Below are 22,505 nucleotides of genomic sequence, written 5' to 3' on the forward strand. Positions count from 1 at the left end.
CAGTATTTATTTGTTTCTCTAAGTATATATGCATGTATTTCTGTCTATATATTTTTTATTTACTGAACCATTTGAGTATTAACTGCAGGTGAGAGACTTGATCCTTAAACACTTTTTTATATGTATCTCCTAAGAACAAGAACACCATACTACTATCATTCTTGAGAAGTTTATCATTAATAAAATCTACTAGTTGATATATATATATATATATATATATAATATAGTCCATATACAGATTTCCCCAACTGTCCTAGTAACATCCTTTGTAACTTTTTTCCTTTATCCAAAATCCCATGAAGAGTGATCCACTGCATTTACTTATCCTGTCTCTTTAGTTTTCTTTTGTCTAGAGCAGTTTTCCAGCCGTTTTGTCTACTTTTCATGATCTGACATTGGCATTTCGAAGAATTCAGGCCAGTTGTTCTGGTTCAGATAATCAAACATTTGACAAATACTTACGTGTCCTAGATCCTATACTGGACTATGGGGAGACAGACAATAGACTCAATCCCTGCTCTGAACGAGTTCTCAGCTGAGAGAGGGAGATACAGGCAAACCTGTATGTAGTGAGAGCATGGAACCAGAGGTTCTCTGGCCCAGCCAGGAATGATGAACAAGGAATCAGCTGAAGAAGAAGTCGAGGAAGGATTCTTCAGGGCAGCGATGTCAGATCAGAGTTCCTTCTTCAGAGTTACATACATGGCAGGATCGAAGAAGAGGCCTATGAAGATTGAGAGAGAGAGGGTTCTTTCTGGGTCTCCAATAACTGCTGATATTAAACAGGAGATCGTATTACCTTAGCCGGTCCCCATGACTGTTAATCTTCTCTGTAATTGAATCCAGCTAGCATTCACCTATGGGCTTGCTGATTCCTCTCTGCTGAAGGAAGTGGTTCATTTGTCCTAGGACAATAAGTTCCTTGTGCCTGTCTTTCCAGTTACCATCCAGGTCGTCTAAGTTGTTTATAGAGTGGTTCTCCTGCCAGACCACTCCCCACCCCCTGCTGCCACACACACACACACATTCAGAGAATAAAAGCCAAGTAAGAACTGTGAAATTTCTTCAATGCCCTTTCATTCCCATACAAGGTTTCCTCATAGAAGTGTCAGAGTTTTAGGATGACTCAAATGTTCATAAATAGTTGAAACTCAATTCAATTATTCAATTATTAGTAGCAATTCAATTATTTGGTCAGACAATCAGTCAACCCAGTATTTATTGACTGCACGATGCCAAGCTCCGATGTCGGCAGAGAGGGCTCCATTGTAAACTAGGAGTCAAGGTCATTACACCCCACAGAGTTTACAGCCTGGTAGAGAATACGAACAAATAAGCAAAGGAATTAATTCATGGTGATGAGTGCTTTAATGGAACAGGTTGAAAGTTCAAAAGTTCAAACCAGGTGTGTCAGGGAAGACTTTTCAGAAGAAATGATATATAAGCTTGGACCTGAAGGAGTAGGATAATGAGGTAAAGATGCCACAGATCCAAAGAAATGGAGGAGGGGAATGATAAAGAATGTTCTTGTTGACTGAGATGTGAGACTGTGAGGGGCAAGAGGAAGCCTGACTTGTCTCAGAGGAATTGAATGTTCCTCTGAATGTACTGCTGAAACACAGAGTAGAAAAGAAGGGTGTGAGTGGTGAGGCTGTAGTGGGAGCAAAGGCCTAGGCAGACAAGGTCTAATGACCAGCTTACGGACGTTACGTCGTTGAGCCGTGAGGACCCATGAGAGTATTTAAAGCCATGACTGTGATATGGAAGGAACATAATCCGACTTGTGTTTTTGAAAGCTCACTCAGGATACTTACTGTGTGGGAGAACAGGCTGGAGTGGAGCAAGAGGTAGTCAGGGAAACCAGTTGGAGGCTTCTGAAGTCTGTGAAGCCTCCTAGATTTGGGGCTTGTCCTTTCCTTTGATACCAAAATCTAAATACAATTGGATGAACATCCCCATCCCACATAACCCAGGCTGGGATTATATTTTCCTCACAGCAGTTTGTACTTCTCACTCAGAATTTCTGCTTCTGAGTCAGAGCTTAATCCATTATCCCCCACCACCCCCTCCCCAGCCCCCTGTCAGTTCCTGGAGCTAATGGTTTGACCCCACCATGTGACCCAGCGCCTCATCCTTCTTTTCCCTGAGGAAGAACTAACACAAGGCTGTTACGTGTAACAGACTAATACTGAGGTTTGAGGGTGGAAAGAAGGATGATTACCACAAAGGAAAGGAAGCATTTTTGTTACAGTGTTGATCAGATGTTATAGCAAATATCTGACTGGCCTTTTTCACCCCAGGCCTCAGCCTGCTGCTGTTTTCGGGGGCCCACTCTCAGTTTGGGGGAACCCTCTGTTTGCTCTGTCCCTTCCATCCCATACCTCCTCCCTTCCAAGCCCTTAGTGGGGCCAACGGCAGATTGGTTCTTTTGAAAGGCAGATAGTAGAATGGGGGCCAGAGTTACAATAAGGCAGATCTCAGCTCAAAAAGGAAGGCATTTGGTAATGAATCAAAAATGTCCAACAATAAAACTGATTGTAAAGTGGACTTGAGCAGTGTATCATCAGCGAGTCAGATGAGCACACTAATCTACTGGGCTAGATATGAATACTGAAGCATCTCTAGAGTCATCTGAGAACCTCTGCTTCTGAGATTCAAGGACTCAATGCTCAGAAGCATGCTTTCCCCTTCATGGGAATAAATTGATCTCTTTTTGCAAAGGTAAGATTGTATGAAACTCTGGTCTAAAAAAGTCAAAACCAAAGCTGTTTTGATAGACACCGGGATGAGGCCCAGACTCCACCCAGGAGCTGGGTGTACTGCAGGGCTCTGTGGAGCACAGTTGGAAAGCATTGCAGTCTTCTGCCCTGGCATTCCTCTACTGAAGGCAGCCTGGGCCTCATTTGATCAGCCTTAAGCAGACTAGAACCTCCCAGAGCCTTGGGCACTATGCTTCATTTTTCTTCATCTCATTAGGTTAAGATTTAATGACCCTGCCTAGTCCAGGTGCCACCAGTCCAGATTTCCAGACCCCTCAACTCAGAATCCAGATTTCAGTTAGCATTCTTAGCATTGCCAAGACTAGAGACACTTAACTGATTCTGCATCAGCATCTGGTGAGCCCCTGGCATTGTCATCATAATTATTCTTCACATCTCTTAGCTCATGTGAAGTCAGTGGTACTAACCCAGTCTTAGCTGAGTAAAAGGAGCACTAGAAAGGTGAGATTACCACCATGCCGATAAATACAGAAAGTAGAGTTCATCTTTTTCTTGAGCTACTACAGAGAACTTCGCTGTACCACTGCAACTCTGAATGAAGAATAAAATACAACTCCCTACTGTTGTAACAGCCATCCCATTCTGTTTTCTCAGTTAATGTTCTAAGCATAACAGAGGGTGAGTTTTCCCCATTTTACAGATGAAGAGACTAGTACTCAGAAAAGACAAACGAGTTACCTTGACTCATATACATAGTGAAAGTCAGGAGCCAAGAGATGGAACCCAGGCATCCTATTTCTTATATTGGACTCCTGTGCTTGTCTCAAAGTGGGACATCGCTATAAGCATCTTTCCTGAAAAATAGGAATCTGAAACCTCACCTGCAGAAATGGGGTAGGATATGGTTTAGGTATTCTGGAAGCCCAGAGACTTCTGTCTTCAGGACCATTTCGAGGAAAGGGCTTCATCAGTTAAATTTCCAAATTTCGTATGGATGAATAGCTGTCTCAGGCCAGATTTGACTGTTATCCCATAGTTTACCAAGCAATTTTAAGTGAGAATTAGAAAGTAGTCCTGAAATCCTAAACCATCTCGCCGAAGAGGTCTTAGTCTGTGCCCTGGCAATTTATTTGAATTAAGTGTTCATCAGAAGCCCGAAATGAATTCCAAGCATTATCTTAATACTCAGTGTTTAAGAAAAGCCACCAAGGACAGTGTGATGTGGTTCAGCACCCAAGACATCTCCCATAAACAGAGAATGCGGTGGCCAGTTCTGACTTGATATGAGCAGAACCCAACTACGAGAGGGAGTCTGTTTCTGGTTTTGTAGTCCAGTGATTAGGGGCTGCTGCCTGGGGTTGGGCCATGACCCGGGTGTAGAAATGTCAGGGTGAGGTCCCCTTTACAAAGGTTTTCATAGCCATTCTCTTTTGACGTTCACAAGCCCTTTGGAAGAAAGGGGGCTCCCATGTTATAGATGAGGAGACTAAGGTTCTGAGGAAAGCACCTTGCCTGCTGAGTAGCAGAGTCAAATTCTGACCCAAATTCTGGGCTCTGTGCCCATGTTCTCACTACAATACAACCACAGCTTCCTTGGACTATTTCCATAAAACGAGGCAAATGTGAAAGAAGGGAGGGAACATAAGAGCAGGTCCTTTGCAGACAAGCCTTGAGCCAGGCATCAGGAAGCATTTCTGAGATGTCCTGCTGTCTGAGAGGGTCCACTTCTAAAGTGTCCTCATGTAAGCAAATGTATCTCTTCTTCAGCACTTTATTCCCTGCTCTAGCATCTTGTGTGTTAGGACAGACTCTTCTCAGAAGAGCTTTCTTCTTTGCTTTTTTTTTAAGGTTCTATCAGAAAGAGCCTAACACATCCAGACCAGAAGAAAACTCAGAGACCATCTAGTCCAAAGGGAAGAGTCTCTAAGGAGATCCAAGTCCAGAGGGTAGTGCTGGGCTTGACTAAGGCCACCTAGTGAGAGCCAGAGCCAGGGCTGGTGCACAGGCCTCCTGCGGCCCAGCCCAGAGCTCTCTGTTTTGCTGCTTCTTACTCCACCCAAATAGGCTCTTGGGAGCCAGCGCCCTGGCAGTTCTTCCAGACTAGTCCCTGTTCTAACTCTGGTTTTACTGTTTTCCAGGTGAGACCTTTGCCCTGGGAAATAGTCTGGCCCGGTCTTTGGAGCCACACTCAGACTCAATGGACTCTACCTTGAATCCCACCAATCTTGTCAGCACTTCCCAAAACCTTCGAAATCCAGGATACAGGCCTCTGCTTCCATCCTGCGGTCTCCCGCTGAGCACTGCCTCAGCTGTGCGCAGGTTCTGCTCCAGGGGTAAGCTTTTCAGAGTTCTGGCTCTCCTGCCCTCTCTCATTCTTTTCTTCTTTCCTTCCTGAACTTTGGGAAGCCAGAAAGGACTTAACTCTGTTGCGCTGCCCCACCCTCCCCCACCTAGAGAGGTCAGACTGGGGCCTGGCCCAATTACGCCTGACTAGGCACCTGGAGAGCAGCTGAAGCTCTGGGATTAGCTTGAGAACAGCAGGGACCAAGCGCCAACGACTCAGAGCCAAAGGGACAGGGAAGGAGTCCTTCATTCATTCATGAGCCATTTATGTGAACACCATCTGTGATTGTCAGGGGGACACAAAAATCAATCATTTCTTGTCCATAAGGAGTTCAAAGTCTTGTAGGAGAGACAAACACTTAAATAGATAATAGTAAAATAACATCCAGAGTGTGGCTGCAGAGATGAGTTGTATGAAAACTGAAAGAAGGAAGACCTCACTCAAGCTTGTTATCCAGGGTAAGCTTCCTTGAGAAAGTGTCTGAGGTTTTAAAGTTGACTGTGTGAATGTATCAGGGATGGTGGTAGGTGGGGGAGAGCTCTCCAGGGAAGAGCATGCAGCATGGACAAGAGCAGAGGGATGAGAACTAACACAGATTGTATCAGCAAGTATATATAGTTTGGTATTACTGAAAAACAAAGGGTAATTCTGGGGCTTCAAAGAGAAAATCCTGGAAGGGTCAGTGGTTGTACCATAGAGGACCTTAAATGCCATGTTAAAGAGTTTGGGGTTGATCTTGTAACTAATGAGAAGCTCTGGAGACTTTTACTAGAGGCAAGACCTAAATAGGTTTGTGTTTCAAATAGGTCACTGACTACTGTGTTGAGGATGGATTTGAGGAAAGACAAGACTAGAGAGACCACTTAGGAGGTTACTAGAATGGGCCACACCCAAAATGATAAAGGCCTAGATTAGGGCAGTGGTAGGTTTGTAGAAGAGAGAATAGATGTGAAAACTCTTCATGAGGTAAATATAGTCAGATTTAAGGGTTGGGAGGAAGGAGTGGGAATGTTGCCCAGGTTTCTAGAAGGGGTGATTGACTGGATGGTGCCATTCTCTGAGAGAGGGAACCAACCATAGAAGAGAAGGGGAGGGAGCCCATGGGTCTGTCTAGGTGATGCCCAGCAGGCAGTGGCTATGCAGGTCTGATCCTCAGGGAAGAGGACTGAGCTAAAGTTACATATTTAGGAGTTAGCAGATAGAAGTTGAAGCTATAGAGTAAAATGACACCCACCTCCCAGAATTTTGTGTAGAATAAAAAGAACAGTTGACCAAAGAAAGAGTTCTAGGGACCAACAAAGTTCAAGAGGAGGGAGCAGGAAGAGGATCCTACCAGGGGACAGAGGAGTAGTCAGAGGAGGAAAAGCAGAAGAATTTGATATTGTGGTGGCCAGGGGTACAGAGACGAAGCATATAACCCAAAAAGGTTCAGTAAAATAAGGACTGAGAAATACCTACTGGAAATGGTGATTAGAAGGTAATTGCTGATCTTAGTAAGTAAGAGCAGCTTCAGTGGTGCTGGAGGCTAGTGAGGGAGGTTTGCTGTGGGTAGGCATATCAAGGAGAGTTTGATGAGGAAAAGAAGGAGGTGACGAAGGTCTTCCAGAGTGGGTGCATGCTGGGCATGTTTGTCAGCAGACAGCCTGAGCCTTCCATGAAGAAGAAATTAAGAATATAGGAAAGAGGAGAAATGAAGGCCTTGGAGGTGTTGGGGAGGATTAAGGGTCAGTCTTATGACAGAAGAAGGCAAACCTTTCTCTCTGAGACTGGAAGAAGACTGTGGCCATGAGTGAATAGAGAGAGGGCTGAGCAGGGAGGGGCTCAGGAGTGCTAGGAGATGGGATGAGCCATAAAGAATACAGGAGAAATAGGTCAAGGAAGAGGGGATGGTTTGCAGAAACAGCAAAGGTCTTGCAATGTTTGGAGCTTGGAGACCAGTTTGCAAGGCCTTCGGTTTTCTTCTGTGGTTCTTAGAAACCTAGATGTGGGTGAGAAAAGACAGTTTGAGAGTTAAGATTTTACATTGAGCTAACAGGACAAGAGCGGGTGGGGAGCATATAATCAGTGGAGCTGGAGGAGGTGTGCTTTAGATCATCAGCACTGTCTCTGGACAGCGGGGATAGAAGCAGGGCTGAGAGACGCCTGAAGGATGGGGAGACTGTAAGTCTGATGTGCTAAAGGTCTTTGTGATATAACGGTCATAGTGGACGTACGTCCCAAGAGAGTTGGAAAGGTGGGAGGTTGGGGTCAGAGAGGTGGGTGTTTAAAATTATGAAGTGGAAAAAAAAAAATTATGAAGTGGATTTGTTCCAAGTGATCCAAGAACTAGACAGTGATGTTGGTAGTGGGTATTTGAAGTAGAATAGCAATGAAAATCACTGAAAGCAAGGCAGTTGGATGGATTTCCTCGGAGGATTATGGCAGCAATTAGGATGGAACCGGAAGTTAGTGAGTTAAATCCCCAAAAGTCTTCACTTAACAAAGAGCAGAAACCCAGAGATTTGAAAATGTATGTGATCAGGAAAAGCAGATGCTCAGTACATGTTTGGCCTCTGAAGAACACTAGCTTCCATTGGAGGATGGTCTAAAAGCAGCAATGGGGAGACCGGAGAAAGCCATCTCCACACCCACTGTGGCCTCCCCCAGCCCAGGGACAGATTAGGTGTGGAAGAATAAGAAGAGTCCATTAGCAAGGCCTGCAGGAGCAGAGGGCATTCTAAGGAAGGCTGAGACAGAGAAGCCCAGGATACTGCTTCCCAACCCCAAGCCCAACAAGGCCCCACATGGAGCCATGTAAGGAGCTCTGAGGTAGAGTCCCTGCCTTGAGACTTAAGTCACCTCAGCCTCAAGACAGACCTAGTCTGGTGGGGGAGACAGAAAAATATACATGGAACTATTACATATGATCATTCATTGATTTAGCAGACATATTTGATCCTGGTCTCTGGCAGAGCAGGCACTCTTGTGTGCTGTGAAAGGAAAACTCTACTCCTGTGTGTCTCCCTACGCTCAGCACTCTGTTCAGCACTGCTTCACTTCCCCGGCCAGAAGGACAGGTCTCCACACACCAAGCAAGTCCACCATTTCAGCTGGGCGTCCCGCAGTTTAACCCTGTTCTGACACTAACTCCCTGGAGGAAGTGTCAGAGCCCACAGGATGAGGGTTCAGTCCCACAAGACTGACCACCCCCAACTTCAGATGCCAATTCAAAGTCCAGGTTGTTACCTCTGACTGGCTTCCATGATTCCTTCCAGCCCACAGTCTCCTGAAGCCCTGTCCTTGGGGTTTTATGGAGGCTTCATTATGTCAGCAAGATTTGTTAAGTCATTGATCATTGGTGATTGAACTGAATCTCTAGCCCCTCTCCCTTCCTTAAAGATTGGAGAGGGCAGGACTGAAAGGTCCAAAACTTCTAGTCACCTGATTGGGACAAACAGCCCCATCCTTAGGACTTTCCAGAAGTACCTCATTAACATATTCAGATGTGACTGACAGGGACTTGTTATGAATAGCAAACAACACTCTGACCTCTTACCATGCTCCAAGGTACCCCACCCTCTGGCCCTTTCTGCCTCATCACCTGGATGAGGCCTGGAATAGCAAATGACACTGACCTCTTAGGAGATTCCCAGGACTTTAAGTGCTGTGCCAGAAAAGAGAATGAACACAGATATGTATGTTTCTTATTAATAATCACAGTATCAGAAGGATTAACAGAACAGAAGACAGGTGATACACATAAATGCGTGAGATTGTTTTTAGGTTGTGATTGTTTTAGGCTGGTGGGGGTGAACTAGAGTAATCAGATAAAGAGTGATATGTGGGGAATAGAGTACTTTTATTTGGATGTCAAGGAAGGCCTCTCAGAGGAATCAGTATTTGAGATGAAACCCAAATGTTGAGAAGGCATCAGGTATGCAAAGATGTGAGGAAAAGAACATTTTAGATGGCGGAAATTGTGTGTCTGGATCAAAGCATAAAAGCATAGCTTATTCAGGAGGCAGAAAGCCAGCGTGTCTGGAGCTTGGTGAGTAAAGGGTGGGGGGAAGGGAGAGATAAAGCAGAAAGGGCCAGATGATGGGGTACCTTCTAGACCATGGTAAAGGCTTCAGTCTTATTTCAGGTATGAATTTTGAAGCTGTTGTATTGATTGACATGATCCAATTACTTTTTAAAAGTTGTTTTGACTGCTTTATGGAGAAGAGATTATTAGAGTGATGTGATGGGGGAAAGTGTATAGAGAGTGAGCTGTAACCAAGAGATACGTGAAATGCTTTTATGAGACCAGTTTTTTCAGGATGAGACCTGGAAAAGTTTCATAAAGGAGCTGATCCTTGAAGCCAGCTCTTGTTTAGTTAAGTTAGAGTCTGCCAGAAGGAAAGGAGAAACTGAAGGGCAAGAAGGGGGCACATTCCAGGCAGAGGGGATGAAGCCTGCCAGAGAGCTATGCAGGTGATGACCGTACAGAGAGTTCAGATCCCACTGGGGAAATGGCCAAGACTGAAATAAAAGCTCTAAGCAGAGCACTAAATTAACATTGAGATTCCTGGCAGCCAAGGCAAAGCTGTATTCTGCCTCCAAGTATTTGGCTATAACGAAATCAACTATTCTCTGGGCCTTGGAAGAGACACAGGTTATTATTATCTGCCATTTTTTTTTCTCCCTGGGCCCCAAGGTCTTAGCTCTAATCTTACCCAGCTCCTGAGGTATCTCTAGAAATGGTCCCCAGAGCCAAGGCAAAAGCAGCCTCACCTACCAGCCCCTCCCCCTACCCCCAACACAGATAATCCTCTCACCTCATCACTACCCTTGACTCAGGTCCAGGCTCAGTCACAACCTCAGTGTAAAATTCCTTCTGACCATTTCCAGAATCAGACCTACGCTTAAGATTTGAGTGAAGAAGGGTCTCAGGTCCTCATTCCCTTTGTGGAGAAACCCTGCTCCCCCTCAGTCACCTCTGATTCCTCTGCTCTGGCACTGCTCTAAGCCCAGTGGTCACACAGGGCCCCTGGGACAGGCTATGGAGAGTGCAGGCGAGTTACAGCCCAGTCCCCGCCCGTTACGGCAGGTGTCCTTCTGTCCTGCAGGGTCAGACCGCCGGGATGCCTCTCGACTAAGTGGCCGGGACCCCTCCTCGTGGACGGTTGAGGATGTGATGCAGTTTGTCCGGGAAGCTGATCCCCAGTTTGGACCCCATGCTGACCTCTTTCGCAAACACGTAGGTATCCCTGCCTGACCTCTCCTATATCCACCGGTTGTCTTGCTTAGACTCTTAAAGGGCACATGCTATATATTTGTTCCAAGTCCCTTGAAACTGAGCACAGATGATACCATAGAAACTTAGTGACAGAGTCTTGGGTCCCAAATGGCCTTCACTGGGCGCTGCATACTCCTTTAGTGTTGGACCTGACTCAGCCATACTCCTACTGCGTCCCAGGACAGGACTCTCCTCTTCCAGGAGCACTTGCTGTCCTCTCTACCTGCTGTGGTCTAAGGCCAAGGCCAGGTTAAAGAGTCCCTTGTTGTGTGGCTCCCAGTTCTCCAACCTCATCAGAACCCCATTCTCTACTTTATCTGCTGTGAGCCCCAGCATCTTGTCAAGTGACCATTTGGCCCTGTGGCCAGGGACTGCCAAGGACCCCCCTGCAATGACCGAACTCCTGATTTGCGGCTCAAACCTGGTTCCCAGTAGCCCCTGCTGCTTGGTGCTGTTCTGCACCCTGGGTACTCAGAAGAGCTCCGCTGCTTTCACGGGTCATCTACTTCTTCATGCCAGGTGGGCTGGAGAGTGCTCTTAGATCAGTCCTGCGGGTCTCACAGCTGCTCACTGAGTGCTTGCTTTGTGTGTGGCTCATGAGGAGGGCTCCCTGCTGCCCAGGAAGGAAGGTGACTTTCCAAATAGCCCTTGAGGGTCAATACAGAATAGTCTGTGATGAGTGACAAGGACACTGACTGGGGAGGCTTCCTGGGAAGAGTTGGGATTGAGCTTGATCTTAGAGGTTTGGGAGAGCTGCCTCTTGGGCAGCAGAGAAAGGAGATTCCTACAAATACGCATGAAGAGCTTAACCTGGGGGGTTCAGTGGTGACGCTGGAGAGGGGTGGCTAGAGCCAGAAGGTGGACGGAACAGGTAGGCTTCAGTGTCACAGCAGGTTCACAGGGCTCCCTGTGGCTGGCACCGCCCCGGATGGTCTTTGGTGAGAACCTGGGTGGACAGACCGCCCAGGCCTCTGATGGCGCCCCCCTCCTCCCCCCAGGAGATCGATGGCAAGGCCCTGCTCCTGCTGCGAAGTGACACGATGATGAAGTACATGGGTCTGAAGCTGGGGCCTGCCCTTAAGCTCTGCTACCACATTGACCGGCTGAAGCAGGGCAAGTTCTGAGCAGGGCAGTGAAGCCTGGACAGCCGAGGGGTCCAGCAGAGGGGGCTCTTCTCCCAGGAAGGAGGGCCATCGGGCACCCCAGCGGGTCCAAGGCCACCTCAGGACTCCAGGAGGCTGTGTGGAGCCACCACTGCCCCCTCCTGCCATGAGATGTCCTTCCATGAAGGACCGAGGAGCGGGGTGTGCGGCCCAGGCACTGCTCTTCCCCTCAGCCCCATCTTGGCTCTGAGGTCCCGTGTATTTATTTCACAAGCCTGGGTGGCCTCCCTCCAGGAGTTTAGACTGAACACCTTCCAGGTGATGGAGGAAGGAGCTGACCTGATGAGGTCTCAAAAGATGAGGCTCTGAAGCGACACTCACGCCCAGTTCCCTCACCAGCTGCTGGGCCTGGTGGTGTGGCTCCCATAGCTCCTGCCTTCTCCTCACGAGATCCACAGATCCCAAACTCATGGTGCAAACCTCTACCTTTTTTAAAAAAAGATCTTTTCTTATTAATTTATTGTTTCTGGCACTTGGGCAAGCCCTCCAGTCATACCCCTCTTGCTCCAGACACTGGTTTCAGGAGGAGGGCGACCACACTGCCCTGGCCCCACACAGGCCCTCTCCAGAGAGCTGTGGCCCCTTCTCAGAGGACATTACCCAGTCACTTTCTCCTTGGGATGGACAGACCTACCAAGCCTTGACCACGTCATTCAGCACAGGGAGGAGAGGGTCCCTGTCATCTCCCATCTCTCCCTCCCCTGGGCCCTCTGCAGCCCCGGCCTCATCTGTGGGAACAGGCGTTCCTGCCCTGCACTGCCCCGCCACAGCTCCTTGCCCTGGCCAGAATTGCTGCCAAAGAAGGTTGGGCCCAACGTTTTAAGCCAAGAAGGCCCTAAGATGGATGGGAGAGGATGGTCTCTAGGCTGGAGTCTGGTTGCACCCACTCCACTGTCCGCAGGCTTCTTTTGTAAGCAAGTCAGCAGTTCAGCTGCCCCTGCTGCCATCTGGACTTATTTTATGTCAATTTGTTTATAAATAAAAAACAATATAGATGCCAGTGTCTTTGCAATCAGTCAGCAGACAAATCAGTATGCCTCCAAAGGGCAGGTCATTCCCCTTGCCTTTGTCGTAGCTCCTCGTTTTTATTTATGAGGAAACTTGGGCAGGATGCTCCCTGAGTTCTTGTGACTCCAGCAGTCCCTAAAGAACAGGCTGTCTGCCAGAGGCCTGCTGGGGCCCAGCCTTGCGTAGCCCCTGGGGAACCAGTGTGCAGTCCATGCTCTGCCCTCAAAGGGCTTTGCCCTGGTGCAGCAGACAGCAGCGAGCACGGCAGCCCTAGGAAGCCCGAGCAGAAGGGACAGTGTTAGGGCCAGCAGCCACAGCGACCCTCCATGGCAGGGTGAGGAGATGCAGGCTAGCCTGGCCTGCAGGGTGCCCCTTGTGCCATCCAGGGGCCAGGAAGTCCAGTCCAGCCCCTGCCTGTGTATGAAAGGGCCACAGCGCAGCGCAGGGCGACCTGGTTAGAGTGACACACCATTGCACCCCACACGCTGCTCTGTGCGAATCAGATGCCCCCAGGTGACCCTCACAGCAGACCCACTATAGGTGAGGAAACTGAAGCTCTGATCATGCAGGCAGAAACTGCCAGAGGAAGCCTTTAAAGCCAAGTAATCTGACTCCAAGGCTGAGGTCCCAGCCAGTGCAGCTATTTATTGTGATGCTTTGGGTGGGTCCTTTCCCGTCTTTGGGCCCGATTGGCTCTGGGGGGTTAGATGAGACCTCTGAGGATCCTGCCCGCCCTCACCAGTGACTGGTTGGTCGCAACATGGTCTTTTCCACTTGGCCACTGTGAGAGTATAACCTTGGGCCCCCTGCAGCAGTCGGGGTCAGGGCTGCTGAACCAGAATAAGCCCATTTTCCACAGATTCCCAGACCTGTGTCCAGTGAGCTTTGCGGTTCATTCAGGGTATTCCCAAAGAGGAATCCTGGGCCCTGATGATGAACTACTGAATATGAGAGTAATACCAGCATACACAGGCAGGCCAAACATGCTGCCAGTCTTGGCTTGTGGAGCAAACTGGTTCCCACCCCACCCTGCCCCTTGTCAGGTCATCAGGAAACACTATTTAAGGACTTCTTATGCTAAGTTGTTTATATACATTAGCTCTCTTAAACCTCGCTACATCTCAGAGATAGCCACCATGTTCCCCCATGTTAAAGATGAGGAAACTGAAGCTTAGACAGGTGAAGTTAGCTGCCCCAAATTCCATAGCTAATGAGGGGTGTGAGACATCATACTGCCTGCAACACCCAACAGGTGGCTTTTGTCTTAGATCCCGCTCACCACGCGGACTACACAGGCTCCTGTCAGACCGGAAATGCTGCCAGCAGGGCAGTAAGAAGCAGGCCTTTTCAGTGGGGTAGTCATTACAGAGCCCACAGTCACCCAGGACTATCCTTTGTTACCCAGGTTGCAGCTCAGGTTTAAGGGGATAAGACATACCAGGGAGAAGTGGGGTTCACCTTGGATTAGAAGTATCACACCCCAGGGCAGCCAGTAGCTTCCCCACTGCCATCAGCAGAGCTTCCAGGTCTGGGCAGGACGTGCCGGCTGAGTCCCTGCCCTTAGGAGGCCCCACAGGCAGGGACGTGCACAGTCCATGCGCTGCCTCCTAGGCCAGGTGACTTAGAGTCGGGGCAGTTCTGCTGTAAGCACTGTTCTTTGAAATGGTCGACACTCCATTTTTATCTGGTTTCCAAGGGAACAGAACCAGAAAGGTAACCAAATGTTAAATTCTACAGAAGAGAGGATTTGTTACCCTTTTACTCATGCTGCCCTAGCCCCTGGGCAGGATTGAATTGAATTGAATGTCATTTATGAGAAACAAAAAGCAAAAAACCAGCCTAAACTTTTGAAACTATTTCACAAAGCCAAGCTTTCTAATAGTGACCCAGAGTCATCCAAAGAAGCTGACGGGGTCTCTGGCAGGTGAGGCCACACCGTTGACCCCAACAGGGCAGCCACCCACGCAGCGGGAAGGCACATGGGAAAGCAGGACTGAGCACAGAGGCCTCCCGAGAGCAGCTTCCCGTGCCCACCCTCATCGCCATGACAAGGAGAGACGCTGACTCTGGTGCTAAAGAGCATAAGGAAAGAAAAACCCAGGCCCTTGAGGAGAGAAAGTCCAGGCTCCACTTAGGGCTGAATCCTTTGAGAACCTCTATGCCCGGTCCCCCCCTCCCCTGTGACCACTCCCCACCTGCCAGCCACATCATGGCCTGTGTCCCTGGGCTCTGCGCTGTCTCTCTTGTCCCGGCCATTAGTCCTGAGCGGAAGTGTCCACACCACTCCTCTTTGGTGTTTTGTGGAACAACCTGGGGCCCTTCTCTGGCCTGTGGCACTGGTGGGCCCAGTAGACACACTATCTCTGCCCTCATGCCCAATGCCATGACCCCTCCTCAGAAGAAGCACAGGTGACTTGCCGCTCGTCTTTACAACCAAGGCTGAAAGCATGGAAATCATTCTGCTTGAGGGACTCCAGACACTTTCTCCTCCCTCTGTCGTCCCTCTGCTTTTTGCAGTCTCCTGTAACTTAAGGGCCCAAGTCCCCCCATCCCATCAGGGAAGCTCCACAGCTGGAAACCTGCAGGCCAAGTGAGAGAATTATGTATTTGTGCTTGGCCTGCAACAACCAAAGCCACTGAGGATGGTTCCGGGGCCAGCAGCCAGTAGGTCCCAGGGTATAGGCACCGGGCCCGAGATACCTTTGGGCTGTGGGCCGACCCTGTCAGAGGGTAGGCAGGAATCCTCCAGCCGCTGGTACGCAAGGGAGGAGTCAAGGCAGACTGGCGTGTTCCTGGGGCCAAAGGGTGAAGGCTGCCTCTATCTACACCCCACCCTCCCCTGAGTCCCGGAGTGTGCTCTCCTGGCATCCTGTCCTCTCCAGCATAAGGCTGAGCTCAGTCCCCGCCCACACCCCTCCCCTGCCCCTCAGCTGGGGTTCCTAGGCAGCTTGCTCAGACACCCATGCTTTCTGTGGTGTCAGGGATCCCAGCCACAGGCGCCACCCAGTGGACACTCTCCAGATAACGTGAGAAGAGCCCTATCTACAGCCTCCCTCTGCCCCTCATCTTTGGGCCCACCTCACATTCTTTAAATTCAAGAAGTCTTTTACCTCCAGTGCCAAGGAGGGTTGTCAGTAAGGTCACGGACATCCAGTAAGACGACTGAAGGGAGCTGCTTGTTCCACAACACTGAACTCATGTCCGCCACCACCTAGCTCCTACAAAGCCTGGGGTGCTGTAAATAACCCAGTTACACTGCAGTGCATTTCAGTATTTAAAATATCATTTTGCAAATGTATTTAGTGCTTACAATGAAAGACAGTTTTTATCCCCCCGGCCAAAAAAAGATGGAACTGATGTTCAACTCACAGAAGGTTAACAGAGCCCAGGGAAATATGTAATACAATCATTGACAGAGATTTCCAGTAAGAATGGGGAAAGATTTGGCACTCAAATCCGTTTGGGAAATTTCATGCCAAACAGCTGGTTGATAGTGAGGACCCTGGTACATGTCTCATCTGTCAGGGCACCTCTCCTGGCCTGCTGTCGGTCTCTGCCTAACTCAACATGGCTTAACAGCCTAAATCAGCCACAGCCCCCCTTGTACACTTTCTGTGAGAACAGCTCATGATGGCAGAGTCTAGAAAGGCCTGAAGAGGAGGACCCCGGAGAGCTTAGAGCTGTTACCCCGTAACTCTTGGCATGGATGCAGAGACCAGGCAGCGCTGGCTGCAGAGTCCCTCCCCAGAGCCTCACAGTACCACCTCTCAGGGCCTGGGGCCTCTTCCTTGCCCCCACACCACAGTCGCTCAGGTTCCCCACCCAAGCTTCTGCCTCAGTCCCTCAGGGAAACAAAATTTCATTAGCATCTTCAGAACGGGCTGCTCAGAAGCGGAGGTCAACCTTTGCATCTGCCCTTGGACACCACCTTCCGCCCCACACCCCACTGGAGCTTGCAGAGGCAGTGGGCAAGTGCCGCCGACATCTGCGTGAGGAAAGGCGCTGTCACAGCCCCCACCCACCCAGGAACAGATTTCTGCTAATAAAGACCGTGTATCACCTGAATCTTGGTACCTGTCGAATAGCAGGTGACAGCCCTGTCCTTCAAAAGAGATGGCAATGCTTGACCTATTTCTCAGGGCTCTTCAGGACAGGAACCATCTCTGCAGCACTGGAACCAACTGCATTCTGATCCCCGCTCAGGGAGCCTGGGATTGGTGACTGAGGTGGGAGGTGAGGCCCAGTGTGGGCACACGGGCCTGGAGAGGCCTGGCAGAGGGAGGAAGTGTGTCTTCAGCCCCTGGATTCTAGGAGCTGTCCGGAAGGAGCCCTGCACCAAGCTGCACGGGACGTCTGTCTACATGGGGGTGGGGCGTCAAGGAGAAGTGTTCCTGACCCTCTTCACAGCCTACCTGCTGGAGGCATTGTCGACTCTCCTGAGCTCACAGAGGTGGCTGCACAGGCCCCGCCCACTTCCCATGGCCCTGGCTCCCCCTCCTGAGCCAAGCCCCTAAGTGCCCTGGGGAGCTGCTGGCCAGGGGTCAGGGGTCTGTGGGAGCTGAGGGCTGGCACCTCCCATGCTCCCCCAGGAACCATCAGGACATGAGGGTCATAGGCCTTCCTCTTCCCCCTATTCCTGTTTGCTCTGAACATCCCCACTCCAGCAGTGGTGGCCCCCAGACCCTGACTGCCTTAAGGATCCAATCTGAAAAGATGCAGGCCAGCCGTACCTGCCACAGAGACCGGAGGCTGGGTGTGTGTGGGTGAGTGGAGGGGCTGGTGTGTGCACAGCTCAGGAGCAAGGTCCCTGGCCTAGTGAGAGGTGGTGGGGGACGTACCCAAGGGCCCAGCTCTGACCCTCATTTCTGCTCCCTGGACCCAAACCAGAGGATTTGGTCTAGACAAACCTCAAATTATATGTATATATGCAAACACTGTTGTCCTGTGAGGGGCCACAGCTTCCATCAGTGTACCCATAGCATAAGAACCTCTCTCTAAACCCTCTGACCCAGCCTAACCCCTTCAGAGCCTCTGCTGGGCTCACACCAGCTTCAGAGCAGGCAAGAAGCCCAAGGGGTCCGTGACTAATCCTCAGAGCCCTGGGTTAATGCCCCAGCCTGGGGCTTCCTGAGGGAAGACAGGCCCGCTGGGGCCAATGACAGGATATGGGGGCCCCTCAGAGACCTGAGTTCTGCCTCTGCCCCTCTTGGGTCATATCGCCTCAGTCTTCCCTTCTGTGGAAATGGACCGGCAGGCGCACACGCTCTGTTCGCTGGCTCAGCTCTGCCTCCCCTCCTCCCTGTCCTAGGCCTTGGGTGGGTGGCAGGGCCCTTCCTGCTGGCCCTCTGCCCACCCTCTCTCTCTCTGGCCCTCCTCAGCCCCTGTCAATCTGTGAACCTCCCCAGAGCCTCGGCCTCCCCGAGTCCCCTGGGAGGCCCTGGGCCAGGCTGAGAGCCCAGGGCCCTGGGAGGAGCAGCCCGCGGTGAGGAATCCTAGAAGCCCCTCCAGGGCAGGCCCCTCCAGAGACTCACAGGAAGAGACCACCAAAACACAGGCGCACCCCCGACCGCCGCCATGGAGCCCCCAGGCAAGCAGCCCCTGCGGGAGCTCCCCCCAGAAGAGCCCCCGCCTGAGGACTCAGGTGCCAAGGCAGCTCCCAGCAGGCACATTCTCTTCGTGGGCCACCTGAACCCCCAGTTCTCGGTGCCAGTCCTCACCTGCCTGCTGAGAGATGCCCTGGAGCGGCTCGAACTGCCGGTGGCTCGAGAGCACATCGAGGTCGTCCGGCGGCCACGCCAGGCCTACGCGCTGGTGCAGGTGGCCACCCCCGAGGACACCCTGGCCTCCCTGCCCCGGCGCCTGCACAGGGCCTGGGGGCAGCACCAGATCATCAAGGAACTGGTGGCCCGCGGGAAGGAGCCAGTGCTGGGTGAGGGCCGGGAGCTTTCAAACCGCCGAGAGGTAAGCCAGGCTTCCCCCAGCAGGGGGCCCGCCAGCCCCAGAGCCTCCCTCGGGAGAGGCCTGGGTATGGATGGCCTTGCTTGGTGGGCGTGAGGGGTGTCTTCAAGGAACTGGGGACAAATTGGCAAATTTGGGGCTGCTATTCAAATAACCATGGTCCCAGAGGGACACTGACCCTTGGAGCTTGCCTCCAGCCTGGAAGCAGGTGAAAGCCTGAGTATCAGACCCTCCCTGCGCCTATCTACAGCCAGCAGGTGGGTCCGGTCAGGCCAGGCCCAAGCATATACAGGGGTCCTGACCTTCTCCTTGGCCGAGCTCATCCACTCAGTTGACAAGACACCTGCTCTGGGGGGCAGCGCAGCAGAGAGCAGGGCTTGACCCTGCCCTGGGGGAGCCCTGCTATGAACAGAGCCAGACCCTCCTGGGGTGGTGGAGGGGGAGGCAGCCTGGAACTGGAGGAGGACCCAGGAAGGTCCTCACTGATAACTGAGGACAGATTCCCCAGGGAGTGAAACCCAGGCTGGGGCTTAGGCAAAGGGACCGACTCAGTGGAAGGACATCCCTAGCAGAGGGATGGGGCGCATACCAGGGGCCCGGGTGTGGTGGCATTTGCAGGGTGGTTGGTGGCTGCCCAGGGTGGGGACTGACAAAATCAAGCCGGCGGGCAGGGCTGTGAGACCACAGCAGTGCCAGAAAAAGTGGGCTTTTTTGGGGGAGGAGGGAACAGTCAACTCACTTTTGAGGTGGTAGGCTGGTGGTCTTGAATTGTCCTTGAATTGAATTTTGAATTCTTGAACTGAATTTCCTTCTGGATGAAGGCTCCATGACATTTAAACTGTTGCAGAGCTAAATGGGCTTACATTTCAAGACCTGTGGCCTGATGGCACGTTTATATGACATTGAGGCAAGCTCTCGAGTCTCTGCTAAGCTTGTCTTCTCTGGGAGCTGCTGGTAGGACTGGGAGTGGCTCTCATCACCACACCCCAGCCTGCACTGAGCTTCCAGCCATGGAAGCCGCTTTTGAAGGCTGGAAGGCAGCAGGGAACCAAGGAAGGGTTTATCAGGACAGAGTGACTACGGGACTTATATCTGGGGTCAGCGAGAGAATGGATAGGACGAGGAGAGCCTGGAGGTAGGGAGTCGGTCGGTGAGACCCAGACTCAGCGGCCCTGAGCAGGCTGCCCCCGGAGCCCTCACACACAGCAGAAACCACGAAAGGGACTCAGGAAGGCCCAGGGGTGGGAGAGACTCAGGCCCGGATCAGCCAGGTTTTCAGGGAGACTAGGAAGGGGATGGGATCTTTGGGAGGCCCCCTCAATTCAGAGACCTGCAGCTGGGTCACAGGGGACCTCAGGGCGCTGAGGCATCTTCCAGAATGATCCAACCCTGTGTCTCCGAGGCCGACACAAAACCCAAGAGGGCAGAGAGCGGCTGCAGGTGTCCCAGCTCCAGCTGGAAAGGAAACCTCCTCCCCACAAGCCTCCCATGGTTCACCTGGGAAGAGGGCTGCGCACTGGCTGCTTCAAACCCTCGACCCACAGGGTTTCCCACATGGACCCCAGCACGTGGGCAGAATTAGGCCCCTCCGCCAGGGAGAGGCATCAGGATGCCCTGTGTGGGCTGGGCCCCGGGGGTGGGGTGAGGAGGGAGGTGGGGTTCTGGCCGCCTGTCCCTCCGGGTTGGCTCCTAACTCTTACCAGGAGCATACACCCTGCACTTGCCCCCACCCCACTCCAGCAGGAAGAGGACACTGGCCCCAGCCCCCAGCAAGCCAGGCCGGCCCGACCCCTTCCTACCCGGGCACTGGGCCCACAAGGAGTCTCCCCCAGCTGGCCCAGCGGCACGCGCTCAGACAGCGCCATCACGGACCAGGGCATTCTGGGCCAGGAGCGCCTCTTCCAAGGCGCCTTCCTGGGCAACGAGACGCGCAACCTGGAGTTCAAGCGCGGCGGCGGCGAGTACCTGAGCCAGGCCTTCAAGCACCACCTGCGGCGCTACGTGTGCGCCTTCCTCAACAGCGAGGGCGGCAGCCTGCTGGTGGGCGTGGAGGACAGCGGCCTGGTGCAGGGCGTCCGCTGCAGCCACCGCGACGAGGACCGCGTGCGCCTGCTGGTGGACTCCGTCCTGCAGGGCTTCAAGCCCCAGGTCTTCCCCGACGCCTACAGGCTCACCTTCATCCCCGTGGTCAGCACCTCCACCACCGACACCCTCCTCAAGGTGAGCCCTGCCCCCAGGCTGCCCGGCAGCCAGCGAGGCAAGGCCGACGCCGGGGCGGGGCTGGGGGCGTCGCACGCTGTCTGCGGTGCGGCGCCCACAGAGCTGCCGTTGCCCTTCCCAAGGTGATCCGCCTGAGCGTGCAGGCTCCCAAGGCCCAGGCCGAGCCGCAGCTCTATGAGACCGACCAGGGGGAGGTGTTCCTGCGGCGGGACGGGAGCATCCAGGGCCCGCTGTCCGTCAGCGCCATCCAGGAGTGGTGCAGGCAGGTGGGTGGCCCAGGCCGGCTGGGCGGGGAGGGGGCCCCTCAGCCATTCACCAGGCAGACCTGGGGTCGTCGGGTTTCCCACCGGTGCTCCCACGGGGAGCGATAAGCCTGCTGCATCCCAGATTCCTCTGCAGTGTAACTGGAGGAGCAGGGAGAACAGTGTCAAAGCTTTAAGACAAACCCAAGAACTGTGTACTGCACTTGGGGGAGGTCCTTAAGCTGGGAGTGAGTGCTTAAGTGAGTGCTGGATGCAGCCCCAGAGAAAAGCTTTCTCAAGAGGGGAACATCAGGTGACACAAAAACAGAAGAGGGCGAGGGCTGACAGGACAGGGCGAGAGGCTGCGGAGGGCGAGTCACCCAGGGTCTGGGAGGCTGGCAGGACTTTGCCCAAGACCCCAGGGCTGCTTGGTCCGGGGACCTGGCTTCTCCACCGACCAGGCCCAGGATGGCGCCCAGTGGCCTGGAGCAGGCACCCCCCGCCACCTCCAGGCTCTCTGGGCCTCGCCTCCTTCCCATCAGTTCAGCCTCAGGTCTCAGCCCTCATCAGCTCAGACCTGGCTTCTCCCATGTCCCCACAGAAGTGGATGGCCGAGCTGAGCAAGCTGGAGGAGAGGCTGCAGGCGCTGATGGCGGAGAAGGAACAGCTCCAGCAGCAAGTGCAGCAGCACAGGCCCGTCTCCTGCACCTGCTGCGTCTTGTGAGGGCCTAGTGCCCCACCTGGAACATGCGGGGCTTTCCTGCTTGACCCCAGGTTCCCCCCAGTAAAACCAGTCTGGGCTGCTCAGAGGTGGACAGGAACACTGCACTTCCTGGCTCCTGTGACACCGTGCATACAGGCTGGTCCCCACGTAGTGTCAGTCCTGAGCAGACCCTGGGCTGTGTAGCTAAGAAACTGCTCTTAGCATGAGCCCTCCCCCCAAATCCCACCCCAAGGGGCCTTACTTTCAGAAAGAACTGGGCCAGTGCGCTCCCTGGGCAGGGCTGGCAGGGACTGTCCTTCTCCCTGAAGGGCTCCTGTAGCTCAGGCTGGGGTCCCTGAACTCCCAACGGCTAGGCAGGGCCAGAAAAGGATTCGTCTTGGGAAAGCCCCTCTGCAGATGGCACATGGCTAAGTGCAGTTACAGAGCCGACAGACCACCCTGCAGCCCCTCCCCTGGCTTGCTGGGATTTGGGACTAAAAGCTCTTTAATAAATTACATGCACCCAGGCCAGAATGGTTCTTTCTAGAACATTTGTCTGATTGGATGCAACTTGGTCATGAGTCCCATGTCCAACCCACCTCTGTCCAAAAGACTGAGCCAGCCCTGGGCTTCTCCCCCACAGAGAGCTGTGAGGGAAGGAGCCTGGATGGTTGGGGTCCAGTCCCTCAGCTTGGAGACTGGGTGCTGTGCTTAGTTGCTCAGTCGTGTCTGACTCTGCGACCCCATGGACTGTAGGGCTCCTGCCAGGCTCCTCTGTCCATGGGGATTCTCCAGGCAAGAATACTGGGGTGGGTTGCCATGCCCTCCTCCAGGGGATCTTCCCAGCTCAGGGATAAAACCCAGGTCTCCTGCATTGCAGGCAGATTCTT

General features: G+C 52.5%; 2 protein-coding genes and 1 long non-coding RNA gene across 18 annotated transcripts in view; 2 read left to right on the forward strand and 1 right to left on the reverse strand.

The window, feature by feature from the left end:
- The window catches only part of SCMH1 (Scm polycomb group protein homolog 1), a 221,986-nt gene extending 209,502 nt beyond the window's left edge, over nt 1-12,484 (forward strand). For 14 of the 15 annotated variants that reach the window (XM_055586216.1, XM_055586217.1, XM_055586219.1 and 11 more), the window contains 3 exons: nt 4,859-5,053; nt 10,152-10,282; nt 11,320-12,484. In XM_055586216.1, coding sequence (XP_055442191.1) covers nt 4,859-5,053; nt 10,152-10,282; nt 11,320-11,445 — 452 coding nt within the window. In that variant the 3' untranslated portion in view covers nt 11,446-12,484. The remainder of the gene's footprint in view (nt 1-4,858; nt 5,054-10,151; nt 10,283-11,319) is intronic. The other variant, XM_055586211.1, reaches the window with a different exon arrangement.
- LOC129655608 (uncharacterized) lies at nt 10,749-19,324 on the reverse strand. The gene is made up of 2 exons (XR_008716055.1): nt 19,190-19,324; nt 10,749-10,968 (listed from the first exon to the last, which is right to left on the reverse strand). It is a non-coding gene; the product is annotated as an uncharacterized LOC129655608 (long non-coding RNA).
- SLFNL1 (schlafen like 1) lies at nt 17,275-22,149 on the forward strand. Of its 2 annotated transcripts, XM_055586224.1 has the most exons (5): nt 17,276-18,487; nt 18,950-18,961; nt 20,198-20,670; nt 20,793-20,936; nt 21,514-22,149. In XM_055586224.1, exons 1-5 carry the CDS (start codon nt 18,067-18,069, stop codon nt 21,634-21,636), a joined length of 1,173 nt encoding a protein of 390 aa, XP_055442199.1. In that variant the 5' UTR covers nt 17,276-18,066; the 3' UTR covers nt 21,637-22,149. The 2 variants fall into 2 exon arrangements, with proteins under 2 accessions (XP_055442200.1, XP_055442199.1); XM_055586225.1 differs by lacking the exon at nt 18,950-18,961 and having other exon boundaries at nt 17,275-18,536; nt 20,229-20,670.
- The last annotated feature ends 356 nt before the right edge of the window (nt 22,150-22,505 follow it).

This window comes from Bubalus kerabau, chromosome 6 (genome assembly GCF_029407905.1).
Source record: "Bubalus kerabau isolate K-KA32 ecotype Philippines breed swamp buffalo chromosome 6, PCC_UOA_SB_1v2, whole genome shotgun sequence".
Lineage (NCBI taxonomy): Eukaryota > Metazoa > Chordata > Mammalia > Artiodactyla > Bovidae > Bubalus > Bubalus kerabau.